The sequence below is a fragment of the Podarcis melisellensis genome (assembly GCF_964234715.1).
Source record: "Podarcis melisellensis genome assembly, chromosome: 14".
In the NCBI taxonomy this organism is placed as follows: domain Eukaryota; kingdom Metazoa; phylum Chordata; class Lepidosauria; order Squamata; family Lacertidae; genus Podarcis; species Podarcis melisellensis.
The window spans coordinates 18989232-19005267 of record NC_138546.1 but is presented as its reverse complement, the minus strand read 5'-3'; the positions used below and the strand labels follow the sequence as shown (position 1 = coordinate 19005267).

Here is a 16036-nt window from a genome sequence, read left to right as displayed (position 1 = left end):
GGCCTGAGAAAAGGGGTGGAGGAGGGAGAGAGAGAGAGAGACGATGCTATGTATGAGCAAACCATGTCATGTTTTTGGGTGTACAGTTTGAATTTACAGCCAGGTGGTGGTGGGCAGAGCGGATCTGCAGCTCTGCTTTTGCCAGAGGGCATTATCCATGTGCTTCAGGGGAAGCAGTGGCAAGCAGAAGCTGCTATTGAGTAGGTGCAAAGGAGAAGGGAACATAAAATCATAGGAAGCTGCATAGGCGTTGCTGCTGCCCACCAAGTGGTGTGCCTTCCCATTTTCCTGGACCAGGAAGCATTAAAGACTACAAAGCCATAATGCAGTGCAACATAGCAAGCTGCCTTATACTGAGTCAGACTGTGGGTCCATATAGCTCAATATTGTCTGAGCTACCCAGTGGTGGCTCCTGAAGCCCCTACCTGCAGGGCTTGAACCTGGGACCTTCTGCATGCAAAGTAGGTACTCTACCACTGAGCTATGCCCCCAACCAACAACGATGCAGTGTCTTAGATCAGTGTCTTTATTGAGAACACTTTCAACACAAAAAGCCTCCTCCTCCCCACCCCCACCTCCCCTCCCCTCCTGGGAAGCAGCTATTTCAGACAATATTTACAGATAGTAGAGAGAATTCAGGGCTGGGCAGGAGAAGGGTGTGAGATGCATTTCAAAAGAGAGAGAGAAAGAGAGAGAGAGAGAGAGAGAGAGAGAGAGAGAGAGAGAGAGAGAGAGAGAGAGAGAGAGAGAGGGTGCCAAGAAAATTAATTGCATAAGATCCTTTCTCTCTGCCTGGCCCCTCCCAGCCTCCTGCTGCTCCCACAAGTTATGGTAGAAAACCACTTTTAAATCAACAAGTGCCGCACTGCTGGAGTCACCTGCAAAGAATCTGCTCACAGAGATGCCACAGGAGGAGACTGTCAGCATGGCTGCCAACTTCACACTGGTCCAGCCAGTAAAGGCTTTTATGTTGTTAAGCCACCAACTTACTATTCAGGTTTGGAAAAGCCACTGAACACATCAAGAGGGTGGTGGGGTTTTTGTTTTCTTAATGTAACCACAACAAATGCTCTCCAATTATTTATTTATTTGTTTGTTTGTTTGTTTGGCAAGACTTAGACACTGCTTAATTGTAAAACAAACAACAACAAAACTCCAATGCGCACACAACTTTTTTTGGCAAGAAAATTCTCCTAATATAATGCACTTTTAATGTTGTTTTCTCTCAGTTTCTATTTTTTTCAATCTTAAATTCAGTTCTCCCCATTTCTGCAGCAGTTCCCATTTCATTCTGAATCCTTGTGAAAATTCACCAACGTTTTAACATGACTTTCTCTTAATAAACAAATTTCTGTGTGCATTTAACTAATGCAAACATTTCTGCATGCAGCTTCTCCTAACACAATGATTTTTGTATATTTATGCACACTGTTCTCCTAATATATGCAATATTTGCAAATAGCTGTTTGTTTGGAGAACTGCAGTGCAAAATTCGTATACTTGCCAATTTCGAAGGGTAGCTGTGTTTCACTTGTCATATCGCTTCAAAAAGTGTGGATTTGATAGATTCACCTTTAAACACGAACTGAATTGAATTTCTCCCTCCATCTATACTCAGGAGTAGACAGAATGGGGCTTGATGCACCAATATTTCAGATAGGAATAAGCCACTTTCATTATTTACTGGATCTCTGAGCATGACCGAGAAATCAGTGCAGTGAAATGCAGGTGTGAAATCTGGCAAGTCAGGACAACTCGGAAGATTAACTGGAGGGCCTTGGAAATCTTGGCACTGCCTATTGCCTTCCTGCTTTGTTAGAATTCTCTTGAGGCTTGTTCCATCTTGTTCCCATCTCCTCCCCTGCTTCCCAACCCCACAGGCCTTTTGTTTGTGTGTGTGTCTCCCCACACACTCTAGAACTGATGCCATTGTTGGCTTCAAACAAGACTCCCTGACAACTATGGAGTCCTAGACCATATTCACCTGCCCAGTTACTAAGCACACACTGCATTTCCCATGCTGCCTTTTTAAAAATCACAGTTCACACATGACGTTATCCAAAATGTATATGTATCCTGTATTTTCATTATAAAATATTGCCATTGGTCACATGGAAGCACTGTGATGCTTCAAACACTCACAACCTCTCCCAAATAATGCTGGGAACTACAGTGGTATCTCGGGTTACATAGGCTTCAGGTTACATACACTTCAGGTTACACACTCCGCTAACCCAGAAATAGTGCTTCAGGTTAAGAACTTTGCTTCAGGATAAGAACAGAAATCGGGCTCCGGCGGTGCGGCAGCAGCAGGAGGCCCCATTAACTAAAGTGGTGCTTCAGGTTAAGAACAGTTTCAGGTTAAGAATGGACCTCTGGAATGAATTAAGTACTTAACCTGAGATACCATTGTATTGTTTGTTGACTATATTCATTATCACAAATGCACATAAATAGCAGGATGCATGGAAGGGTAGCCATGGTACAGGCCCTTTCTTTAAAATATAAATAGGAGCGGAGTGGCTGGGAAGGAGCGTATTTGCACATCAGCTCTTATTTTGATTAACCCTGTTGTCGTGAAATTGCACACTGAATTTCAGCACAGAGCTGGATGAAAGACCAGCTTCGGGCGTTGGGCCAAGGTGGTTTTTAAAATGATGAATTGATAGGAGCGATAAACAAGATGACATAATTAGAGTGCAGGATCAGCAGCCAGCACTCAACACAGGCCGGGGAGAATTCACAGGTCTCTCCTAAAAGCTCCAGAGAGAAGTTAAAATCAACAGACTGAGCTTGGGCACGAATATTTTAAAAAGAGAGAGGTGGCTGTAGGTTTTCTCAACATTATATCCTTTGGCAGGCAGCTCACAGGGCATGAATACTCCATCAACCTCAAGAGAACGCAAGAATAGACCTGCTAAATCAGGCCAGAGGCCTATCTAGTCCAGCATCCTGGCCTCAAAGAGACCAGCTAGATGAGACCTGAGTGCAACAGTGCCCTACACACTTGTGATTCCAAGCAACTGGTATTCAGAGGCATGCTTCCTCCTGTGGGAGTGAGTTCCATAGTCTATCTGTGCACTGCACGAAGAAGTACTTTATCTGTCCTGAACCTTCCAACATTCACCTTCAATGGATGTCCGTAATTTCCAGTCTTGTGTGAGAGGGAAAGAAAAACATTCAACTTTCTCCATGCAACTCACAATTTTTTAAACTTCTTTCATGCCACCTCCTACTTGCCTTTTCACTAAACTATAACATCCCAAATGCTGGGATTTAGAAGCAGAATGCTGGGAGTTAGCAAACGGAATTATAATGGGGAGAAGAGAAATATTGAAGGGGTACTTCACAATGGAAGTAATACCTATGGCTGCTTAACGGGGGTCCTCTATAAGACTAAGTTGAGGGTCTAAAATGGTGATGATGAATGATATCCAGGCGAGCAGATAGAGAAATCCTAGGGTGGGTACAGGTGCAGGCATTACAGACTTACCCTTCATGAATTTGTCTAAGACTCTGAAGAAGTGTGCATGCACACAAACGCTCATACCAATAACAAACTTTGTTGGTCTCTAAGGTGCTACTGGAAGGAATTTTTTTATTTTGTTTCGACTGCGGCAGACCAACACGGCTACCTACCTGGAACTTGTCTAAGACTGTGTACATGCTCCTTTTTCCTCTGCATCCATTGGACTCCCAACACTGGTTTGGGAAGCTGTGTGCACATGGCATTAGCCATAGTCCATATCCATCCTTTATCTATCCTGTTGTTTCTTATGTAATACCGGGTTTCGATGCACCCCTGCCAAACCACCTTCAATCTAAATTGAGAAATAGAACAACCTAGCTGCATTTTGTAATATGTGCACAGCCCTGGTCCTCTTTCAAAGCTATCTAATTTGGTGGCCATCACTAGCCATCAATAGGTCTTGTGGGAGCAAATTCCATAGTTTAACTTCTTTTGTCTACCCTGAATCTTCCAACATTCCATTCCATGGAATGTTCCTGAGTTCTAGTATGATGAGAGATGAAGACCCCCCTGCCCACTTTCTTCGCACCATGCAAGTGATCCCCATTTTGCTTAATTTTGAGGAACAATGGTGAGGCTACTTTCCTGCTCCTCTGTTTTCCTGATCTATGTAGCCCTCTTCAGGGTACTATTACCTCACTTGGAGGGGAGCAGTTCTGTGCTGAGGTTCAGCATTGGAGCTCCCAATTATTTTTTTTCAAAAACACCACCAGGAGAGCCAGTCATAGATCTCCCATGCTGCAATATCTGGTTGTCCTTTAGATATTTATTTTTGAGGGACTTGGGCAAGGTGGTTATGTGTTCTATTTTAAAGCACTCGTATAGTGGCCAATTCAGTAGTGCAGAGTTCCTTCATGATAGTCACAACCATGGCTCCTTATAGCCACACCCCTTTATAAAATTATACAACCTTCTAAGATTATACAGTAATCTTATAATTATACAGTAATAATAATTACAGATGCATTGCAATGATCGATGTGGATTTCCATGTTGCCCTTCGGCTATATCTACTGTTTATCGTGCAAATACATGGACAAATGATTTGGCGTTCTCCAATATCTTCTTCTGGAGTGACGTTAGTTCTGTTTCCATTGAATTTCCATTGCATTTAACAGAATTTGCTCACTATTATCGTGAAACTGAACAACCTTCTTTTGAAACTGAAGCCACTTCTCAGTGGTTGACTCACCTCCTTTCACTCTGATTGGCTAAAGCACAAAGGGTGAGGAGACTTCTCAGTGCCTAAAAAGCTCTCTCTTCAAGCCAGTTGGGCAACTCTGAGGCACTGGAAACAGGGACCCTGTTGCAGAAACTATAATGAGTTGTTGACCCTCTGCAACCCTGAACCGCTACATCAATGCTTGAAAGAGAACAATTTGAATGGCTATCAGAAGACAGTCCTCTGTTTGAAGATGTCCTCTGTTTGAAAATCTGTCTGGTCTAAGCTATGTTTAAAGATAACAAATCCTATGATGGGAGAACAGAGGGCTTGAAGTAGCCCATGCACAGTTAGCATATGGGCAACAGACTAAATGGGCATGCAGCTCACCAAGTGGCAGTCTTCCTCATTATGGTAAGATGGGCTGGATTCTTTCTAAATTTGCATCCTTACATATCAATTAGCACACACACAAAGTTATACATCACCTTCTTTGGGTGATATGTTTCCTTTTGTTTTTTTGACAATGTGTAAGTCTGTGTATTTTTCCTGCCAACCTAGCAGTTCGAAAGCACATCAAAGTGCAAGTAGATAAATAGGTACCATTCCGGCGGGAAGGTAAATGACGTTTCCGTGCGCTGCTCTGGTTCACCAGAAGCGGCTTAGTCATGCTGGCCACATGACCCAGAAGCTATACGCCGGCTCCCTCGGCCAATAAAGCGAGATGAGTGCCACAACCCCAGAGTAGGTCATGACTGGACCTAATGGTCAGGGGTCCCTTTACCTTTAAGTCTGTGTATTGCGTAGGTAGAGAACTTTAAAGCAGTGATAGGCAGAAGCTGGATCTACCGGTGGATCTTTGGTTATTTTATTGGCAAGGATAATTGTTTAGAAGCGGCAACCACAAAACACCCACACCAAAAGTTATACTGCTGAAAAGGAGACAGCTTGCAGCTGGGGTGGGTGGGGAATTAGCAACCAGGTGTGGATTTTTGTGTGGCAGGACTGTGAGCTCTTGTTCAGTTCTGGTACTTGTAACAATCGTTTCTTGGACTCAGATTTTTTCCCCCAGTGTGTTATGTCTTTTGCACCAAGTTCTAGCTGGTGGACCTCACTTTCTAATACAAAACAAAGTAGACCCTACAAGTTTCGCCACTGCTGCTGCAAGGGCTGTAAGTGTACATCAATACATTTGTAGACATGTCTATCTCCAAAACAAAAAACAGAGACAAAATGTGGATTTTGTATTTTACCATGATGGACGGGAGCCAGAAAACAGAGAGTGTTTCTGGTTAACAGTGACAGTTGGAGCACATGGCATGGCTGGAATCCTCTTTAGGCAAGTAGGTGTAGTGGTTAGAGTGTCAGACTAGGGGCCACACCATAAAGATCCACACCATAAAGTACATTCAACGCACATTTAAAGCACATAGTTTACCCCCCAGGAAGCATGAACATTGTAGTTTCTTTCTCAGAGATCGACAATTCACAGTAACCATCACAATCAACAGTTCCCAGAATTTTCTGGAGGGTGAAATGTACTTTAAATGTGCCTTGGATTGCTTCAAAGGTATGGTGTGGGTCTGCCCTAGGAGCAGGAAGACTCAAGTTCAAGGCCTCGCCCAGCCATGTACCTTTCTGGATGTTAAGGGCTTTCCTCACTCTCTCTGCCTAACCCACCTCACAGGGTTGTTATGAGGAAAAAGTGAGGGTGGGGAAGAGAACTATGCATTCTGCTTTGAGTTCCTGGGAGGAAAGGCAGTAAATAAATGCAATGAGTCAATAAATTATTTGTTTCCTGAACAGCAGGTGCCCTTTTAAAAGGAGGCATTTGGACCCGGACAGGCTCAGAATCAAGGGTTTGGAAGTGGGTTTTTTCCTCCCCAGCTACAGTTACATGGTGTGACCTCAGACACCCGAGGCCTCTGATCCTCAAGGTCCCAAACTGGGGGACGTTGGTCATATCCCTTCTTCATAAGTGACAAGACCAAAGATGAGGTGGTGGGTGGGCTGTTAATTATTGCTCTATCGAGGTTGGAGTTACGCCTTGCTGAGAAAGAGCACGCTCACCAAACCAGTTTATTCAAAGGTGTGCTTTCAAAGTCACACCTGCCCTGTCACTGATGAGTAGAGGGAGCAGAAATACTACCTAGGCCTAACAGGGATGTTGCTTAGCAACCAAATGGGCCTTCTTCTGTAACTTCCTCCTGAGGTCTGGTGCAACCTGTGTACTTCTGTATCCAGCCCAACAGGAAAGGGCTGGATTAACCTCTACAGGGACAGGAAAAGTCTCTAAAAAACAAGGGCTGTTCCCATCGCTTGGCCCAGCCTTCAAGGGTATTCCAGCCTGCCCCAGGCAAAGCCCAAATTGTGAGGTGCTGATACTACAGCTTGCCTTCACTGATCACCTGGCCACCCTTATAGGAATAGCAGGAGCTCAGGTCCACATATGGCTATCATTACTAAATGGGGAGAAATGTGTACTCTGCATGTGGTCAGAGGCACTCTAGTTGCTCTTGTGTGCAGTGGCTTGAGTTTTGAGCTTGGACTGGGACAAAGTTCCCAGCTCAGGCCCCAGATCTCACTGGACGGCCTTGGGCAAACCGTTACCTCTCGACCCAGCCAACCTAACAGGGTTGTTGTGAAGATAAGATTAAGTAATGCTTTGTACTCTACACTTGACAGAATGGTAGGGTATTTTGTCAACTCAGATGGATGTGATAAGAGGCATCCATTTAATGCAGGGCTGAGTACAGGCATAAAAAAGTGGGGGGGGGGAGCTCTGGGGCTAAAATTAAGCTCTATCTAAGGTAACTAGATTCAAAAGCAGATATGGCTCCTTTGTCTTTTACAGTTGCCTGGCCAGGGAATGTTTGCTGGTGCAGCTTGTCATGCAAAACTGAGAAGAGCTACAGTCGCTGGAATTCCCTCCACAACACAGATAGGGCTGCCATCTGATGGGGGGGGGGCCAGCCCGATCTGCTCTTTGTGACCTGAAAGGCTGCTTGATCCACTGAAATCAACAGGAGAAGCTTTTCAAGGCATGAAGGAACTAAACATTATCACCAGCTAATGCCTATTGATCAAACTGTCCTTAAGGCAGTTTAAACATTGTCAGCCATAAAAAAACCACTACTCCCCTCCCCTCCCCTCCTGTTCCTCAGCCTTTAACAGCAGTCTTGGGTACATGAATTTAACCGGTGAAGTTTTCCCCAAGCCGCTTATTTTCCTGTTAGGTGAAAAAGCTTCACCTGGTGAACTTATACCTGCTGAGCTGCTGTTAAAGTCAAAGGAGAAAGGGCTGAATGGGAAGTATCTTGCAAGCTTTGTACACTGCCAGTGACAGAAAGATGTGCTAGTCATAGCCAGTCATAGCAACAGCTGCTCCCGGCAGAGGCTGACGAGGAAATAATGGCCTAGACTGGCTCCGCCTGGGCCCATGACATGTGTGTGGTAGGTAAGCACCACCTCCAGGGGGAGGAGGTAACTCCCAGTTCGCTTGGCCTGGGAGAGTTGCAGTTCCTTTGGCAGAAGTGCCAGAGAAGCAGGACTTGAGGTAGCCGCAGAGTTGCTCTTTCTCTCTCCCTCTCTCCGTTCAGCAACTTTTCTAAAACTGCAGGAGCTAGCATCAAAAACAGACACCAGCAACCTTTCACCAGGGGGAACAACAAGAGCTGTGTGACAGAGCCTTGCCGGTTCATTCGTTTTAATTTTATTTGCTTTGGACTTCCACTGGAACGAGATTCCGTCGGCACTTGCTGAACCCTGGGGTTAACATTATGCATTCCCTGTTCAAGAAGAGAAACAAAGGGAAGTACAGCCCGACAGTGCAGAAGAAAAGGTGAGCGTTGCACTCTGTTTACACATGTCGTTTGACATACGGATCCTGCTCCTGACTAGGCAGCTTGTGGGGAGGAACAAGCAGGTGTGAGCCGTACCTGTACAGTTTCAGATCTCCAGGGCAGCCCTGGAGCTGTCGCCTAGATTCTCCAGGGCTGTAGCTCAGTGGCAAAGAATCTGCTTTGCATTCAGAATGTCCCAGGTTCAATTCCTGGCATCTCCAGGTAGGGCTGGGGAAGTCTCGCTGCCTGAAAACTTGGAGAGCCACTGACAGGAAGTGTAGACAATATTGAACTTGATGGACCAAGAGGAGAGACAGAAGGGCCATATCTTAGTGGTACAGCATCTGCTTTGCATGTTGACAGTCCCAGGTTCATCTCGAGAAAGGGCTTGGAAAGGCTCCCTAACAAATTCTGCAGAGCTGCTGCCAGTCAGTATAGAGAATACTGAGCTATAGATGGACCAATGGTCTGATTAAGTATAAGGCAGATTCCTATGTTCCTATCTGGACTTTCTACAGTACATACCTCTGTTCTGTGATCCAATGTCACAGGAGCATCATTTTGCTAACAGCTTTCTTGCCATATATCCACTTCATTTCAGCTTAAAAATGAAACATGTGCAGGATCAAGCCTGCCACTAAGCTGCACCCTATGCCCAGTTTACCTTCACTACTGCCACCCCAAATCCGGTACCTAGGTAGGTAGATTAACGAGCATAGCTGCCAACTTTTTCTCTTTTCTTGCGAGGAATCCTATTCGGAATAAAGGAATTTCCCTAAAAAACGTTGACAGCTATGTTAACGAGTGGTGTGCAACAGGGACTTTGCACATGTTCTATAGCATTTCTGTGTTGTATTACTCCTGTCACTGAGCCCTTGTACTGAAAGCAGATTTGCTTTTGTTTTGTTTTGTTTGCTGTCTGTGTTCCTGTGTCTTGCGGCAGCAGCTTGAAAAGGCAGATATTTGGAAAGCTGCCTTTACCTGGCACAGAGATCAGATGACAGAGAAAGCTTTTCCAGGTTAATTTCTGTGTGTTTGGTGGTTGTTGAAGAGGGCAAGTGAAAGAAAGGTCCAGAAACTTGAGTTGGAAGGGACCCTGAGGACCATCTAGTCCAACCCCCTTCAATGCAGGAATATGTAGCTGTCCTTTACGGGAGCCGAACCTGCAACCTTGGTGTTATCAGCACCCTACTCCAACCAGCTGAGCCAACTTCTTGACATTCTACTGCTAAATATGAACAGTTATGGTTACTAACGTGCGTGTGACAGGTACTCTGTGTATCCTCAATAGTACTTTCTCACACATTATTTCTCATACCGAAACAAGATATACAGTTTGAGCAGCCTGATCCTGTGTGCATTTACCCAGGTGTCAATCCCACTGGGTGCGATGGGGTTTACCACGCAGGGAAATATGCACACACAGGCTGCAGCTTTAATTTTCCTCTTCAGAATAGTTTGTTTGAGATTGTTGCCACATTCCTGAACTTAATCTCTCAGGGTGCGGCTTCATCACCCTTTCTTGTTTTCTCCTCCCTCTGCTCCTCTTCTCATCTTATGCTGGCATGCACCTGATGTGTTACTTTTCCACAGCCAAATAACATGTTTCGATGTGTCCTAATTAAAACAGCAGCAACTTGCATTGATTTAATAAGCAGGAATAGAACATAAGAAGCTGCCTTGCACCAGGTCAAACCATTTTATATATCAAGGGGGGGAAATGGCCACAAAATCAAGCCCAGTAGCCCAGTATTGCCCCCTCTGATTGGGATAGCCCAGGTGAAAAACAGACGTTGCTCTTGCATCTTTAATAGCTTTATAGAAGATCTTCTTGAGATTGGCTTGCAACTGAAATAATTGCATACTCTATCCTTGCCTCCATTCTCCTCCAGTCCTCTATTGCTTCTCTGTAGCGTTACAAAGCCTCATGCACATATATATGTTTTAATTTAAGGTGCAGGAGCCCCAATATCTTATGTACATGACCACCATAACTCTGGCAGTGTTTCTCTATATTTATTGCATTGAGTATTTTGTTCTGTTTATTACATTTGCACACAGCCCATCCAACTGAGCACTTTGGGCATTTTGCAAAATCTGATTCACAGTGGAATAAAATCACAACAGGAGAGATTCCAGGAAAAAGCTGAAATGTGCATAAAACACAACAATTTAAAACCAGTTTTCATGCTGGGGAGGTTTGTAAACAGATTTCCAAAGGAGGGATTATGAAAGTGCTTCCCTGTGCTTTATGTGGGTCTCTGTATAGTGCAGTAGAATTATGGCTCAACGTGGACATATAAAGCTGCCTTAAACAATATATATAGATTGACTTCTAATCACACAAGCATAGGTCTTCCCTGTCATCAACTACCTGACCCTTTTAGCTGGAGATACCAGGGAATTAACCAGGGAACTTCTTCTGCATATAAAGTATCTGCTCTGCTATTGAGCACAGCCTCCCTGGTCTTGAGATGCCACTAGAAGTAGTGATGGGGTATGCCTCTGAGCATGTACAAAATGCGTTTCCTAAACACTACGAAGCCACCATTATAATTTTATTTCTACCCTGCTCTTCTTCCAGATAGCTCAGTCTGGCTAATTAGGACTGATGTGCAAAATTAGCTGCCAAGTAGCAGGCAGAAATCCATCAGGTGAAGCTTTCTACCATGACTTGCATAGCTTCCAGCAGCAGCCCCTAATCAGACTCAATGTGCAAACCAACCATGTTTGTTACCATTCTCCCTTCCCCAGTCTGTGATTGTGGGGAAATGTGTTTCAGGTCAGTGGGTAAAAGCTTCCCTGCAAAGCGGAGGCCCAACAACTTAGCACTTCAGCCCTGTTTACACAACCCTCCTTTCTAATCTTCCACTCTGGAGGCAAGTTTCAATTTTCCATATAAGCAGGGTGGGGGGGAGAGTGTTCTTCCCTGGTCCTAACAAGCCCCTAGAGAAGCTGCAAGTCCGTTTGGCCTCATTCCTTGAAACAGCCATGTGGAAACTTTTTGTATTAAACTTTGGACACGAGCTTGTGACATTTCTTGGAACTTCAAGGATCTCTCTCCCACCCCCAACAAATATCGTCTGGGGAATCCTGTTATGATGAGGCACGATGCATATTTTGTGTGGGTGTTGCGTTCTTGTTCCGGAGGGCTTGTTTTGGTGAAGCTGTCAGAAGGAGGGTGGCGACTTGGAGTTATGATCCTTCCTGATGTGCTTTGTTTGCTATTTGCTCTCTTTCATTAATTGTGCCAGCCACACCATTTTCAAAAAACAACCAACCAAACCCTGAGCAATCTGGAGGAGATTTAACCAGGGTGGGTCATTGGAGTGACTTTCCTCAACCTCCAAACCATGTCAAGCCCTGCTGTAGGGTGGCTATGTGGGTAGCTGCTTTAAATGTTGAAACACACACACACACACAGCTGAGACAAGCTTAAAAGAAAAGGGTGTGCAGAGGGCATGTGGGCAGGGGAGAGGTATGAAGGGGGGGGAATCGATTCAGTTTGCAAATAAAGGTGAAGCTAACTAATTTACATTTCCCCAAATCTGCAAATCTCTGGATTTTGCAGTGCAGTTCTCTAGCCAAGTAATGTGTACTTATACCAGAGTAAACTGCATAAAGATGCATGTATGAGCAGAAATGCATCCTATTAGAGAAGGCTGCTTTGCAAAAATTATGCAAAATTGCATATAAACCTGCATATTAGAAGAAATTGACACTTACATGGTGACGAACCTCCTTGAGGTTTTTTTTTTTTAATTGCAAATGGTTGTCAAAGTGTGGAGAACTGAAGAGTGAGAAAATGAGAAACTGAAATTGACAGATTTGCCCATCCCTGGGCTATAGCCAGTGATTTTGTGGAGAGGGGGAATTATTGTAGAACTGCCAGAACATAAATACAGATAGCCCAACATGTTTAAACTTACTGAAATGTGTTACTTCTTAGTGAGTGATTAGGTAAAAAGTTGCCTGCATGCAGGATATAAATACATTGAACTAATTAACTAATATTTAGAAAACATTTAATATTGAGGGTGGGCCTTATCAAAGGCTGAATTTTGCTGGCTTTTTTCTGATCCTGCTCCTGTGCAGTTTGTACCAGCCAGACACTCAGAAATATAATTGGTATAGTTTTTCCCAAACACCTTTACCTCTGTGTTTGGCTACAGTTAAAAGCACAATATTTTTTAAAGGAAAACTCTATTGTTATCCAGTCCATGAAGGATTTGCTCCACTGTTTTTGCATGCGTAAATATGTCAGAATTGGAAAGGAGCACAGCATTGCCCATCCAAAATACTGCTGGGGATGGAAAAGATACTCAAAACTCCGAGCAGAGACAGGCAAATTGCCATTCATTTTGCTCAATGACTCATTGTAGCAAGAAGGGGAAACTGGAACAGATCCAAGTTCCGCCATGCAATCAGCATTTACAAATTAGATCTAGGGACTGGATGATCTTCCTAAGAATCTGAAAGCGACAATTGATGCAGGGGGGCATCCCATCACACAATGTGACAGCTGCTCTGAATTGCTGGGAGCAAGGTGGTGAAACTCCCAGATAAATCTAAGTGGGGTCTAAATTGAGCTGGAGTGCCATTCTGTGAAGTGCTTAGCACGGTGGATAATCTACAAAGCTATGTATTGGAGTTGCTACTGAGAGGGTGCAGCAGCACTTTGAGAGATGTTCCAATGCGTTTTACGTTTGCTATGCAGCAAATACTACTCTGTGATTGGACACAAACAAGTGGCTTGTATTTTTGTGGGATGGGGGAACTCATCATGGTGGCATGATTTGCACAATTCATCAGGCTGTCATTCTTTTGTAAAACAACTTTGCAAGATCATGTCCATAGCCAGTTTCTGTTACAAAGTGACAAAATCAGTGTCACTGTGTTTGCTTGCTTTTTGAGGTTACAGTATATTGGAGAAAGAATGTGTATTTAGTTTCAATGCTACAAGGAGGTTTTCAAACTGGGACCCACTGCCCTTTAAAATGTCTTCACTGTCCAAAAGCTATGATGCAGTGGTCAGAGAAGATTTAACATTTTGGCCAGCAAGAGCAGAATTAAAAATCTCCACTTGGCAGAAGGGCTCACTGGGAGAGCATAGCCCAGACATTATTTCTCAGTCTACCTCACAGGGTTGTTGCAATAGTAAAGAAAATGTAACCAATATGTCCAGGCACCCTGAACTCAGTGGAATCATTATTGCATTGCTGTTGTTCTGTTTTGTTGTTGTTATTTCCATTCCCATTGGACAGATGAAGATCTGAAGCCAAAACAACCTGCTTGTCTTAGCCCAGGGGTGAGGAATCCTTTTTTAGCCTGAGGGCTGCATTCCCTCAGGGCAAACTTCTGGAGGCTACATGCCAGGATGGGGCAGGGCCACCTTTCAAATTGACCACTGGAAACCTGCAAGAACATACTTCTTCAAAGCATCATATAGTTAATTTGGCAGTTGCCTTGACTTCAAGTGACTTCAAGTTGCAATGACTATGTTCTGCTTCCTCTTTGAGTCTGTATGCCTCTGAATACTGGTTGCTGGAGATCACAGGTAGAGAGAGTGCTGTTGTGCTTAAGTCCTGCTTTTCGGTTTCCCAAAGGGATCTCATAGGCCACTGAGAGAACTGGATGGGCCTTGACCTGATCCAGCAGGGCACTTCTTATGCCCCTACCAGTCCCTACCCATATCGTAAGCTGCTTATACCAGATCAGACCACTGGCCCATCTAGACCAAGGGAATGATCAGAAGGCACACAAAGACAACCACTTTGCTAAAAAGAAGAGGTTGTTATTGCTTGGTTATTATTGCCCAGGACCCTTACATTCTGCATTGGAAAGGAAAGCAAGATAAAATGTACTGTTCCAACAAACTGTTGCTGTCCAACATCTGCAGCAGAAGTCTTTCCCATCACTTGCTGACTTCCGACATCAGGGATTGCTTTCCTTCTTAGCCATGGCATGTGATGCAGTGATGCCAGAAGAGCCCTTGCATAGTTCCATCACAGAAATGCTGGTAGGCAGGCAGTTGCTGGTTTTGCCTCTGGCAGCTTGCATTTTTTAAGTTGCTGAAAGATTTCAGCTGAAGGATATTTGGGGGAGTAATTGCCCATTGTTTAGCCAGCTCCTGTGTCCCTGATATGAATTTTGCTGACAGGAAGCTCATTTTAACACACCCTATATTTTTTTTTCAAACGTAGGTTGCAAATAATCACATTGCAAAGAAAGCTATAATTTAATTGGGCTAAACACACTGTATTTCTGAATGCAAGGAGAGTCGATTATTTCAACCGCGGCTTCTCATAGAGAAAAAATGAAGGGAAACCTGCCCAGGACTGTTGAGCAGCATGCCAGGCTCTGAATTCCTGGACTGTCACTGGCGGTTGAGCTTTGGGGCATGAAACACTGAGAAAATGTTCTACGCATCATGCCTCCATTAATGGCAGCTTCTCCCAAGACTGACTGCTCCAAAGGGTTGAAAATGGCCACGCTGCCTTTGGCATTATAGGCTCTACTGACTTTGCAGGACACTTTAGCCCCTAGGAATGGTCACTGGCAATGCTACCCCACTCAACCCAATAGGAGACTATATTCAGCCTTCCAGATAGGCCAGCTCCATTGGCTCTTCTTTTCCTCATCTGTCACCTGACAGCAGCCATTCCATCAGTCTGCAGTAGAAACAGAGAAGGGAAGCAGAGTCACTCCACCAGCTCTGCTGAGAGTCACTGTGGGGTCGTCCTTTTCCTTGCACAGCTTTAAATTCCCGTCCATCCTTTGTAACTAAGAACCAGGCTCAGATGTTTGCTTTATTCCTCCTCCCTCCCCAGTCCCTTTCCCTTTTGCATCCCTTTTGTAAGCCTGAGGGTCGGAGCCATCTTCATATTGATCTTTGCAAGCTGCCCTGGGAGTCCCTTTCGGCCGAAGAGCAGAGTAAAAATCAGATTAAAATGAGCAGAGTAAAAATTTAGCTTCAAAGAGCTAAATAATAAGTGCATGATGCAAAGGGAGGAAAGCAGCTGGCCTTCAGGTTTGTGTGGAGTCCCATTTGGACTATAGGTGTGGCCAGAGGCCAAAGGTGGGCAGAGCAATGAGATGTGATGTTTACCCCTGTAGAGGAGGCTACATTTCAGGCAGCCAAAGTCAGAGGTTTCTAGACAAACACACATATACAGGACACAGCTCTTCATCCTCTATCTAGGCTAGCAAGTGGTGTTATTGCAGTTCAAGGACACGTTCACCCCAGGAAATGTGCTTGAGAAGCAGGACTGGTGAGAATGTGTGACTTGAGAGAGAGGGTGTGGATTGGGAAGAGTTCCAAGGGCCAGACAGAGAGGTCTGGGAGGCCACAACCAGCCCCATCGGGCCTGAGGTTCCCCACTCCTGCTTCAAAGGACACATGGGGCCATACTGTGAAGTACCAATACCTCTTGCTATTGCCCTCTTCTTTGCTCCCAACTTAAACAATAAGCCCGCGTGCTGCTATCGGAAAACCAACCAGTT

The 16036-nt window shown here is 44.6% G+C and overlaps 1 protein-coding gene across 2 annotated transcripts in view; it reads left to right on the top strand.

Annotated features, from left to right (window-relative positions):
- Nucleotides 1-8201: 8201 nt before the first annotated feature.
- Nucleotides 8202-16036, top strand: part of PPL (periplakin) — a 48922-nt gene continuing 41087 nt past the window's right edge. For both annotated transcript variants that reach the window (XM_081888212.1, XM_081888211.1), the window contains exon 1: nt 8202-8532. In XM_081888212.1, coding sequence (XP_081744338.1) covers nt 8471-8532 — 62 coding nt within the window. In that variant the 5' untranslated portion in view covers nt 8202-8470. The remainder of the gene's footprint in view (nt 8533-16036) is intronic.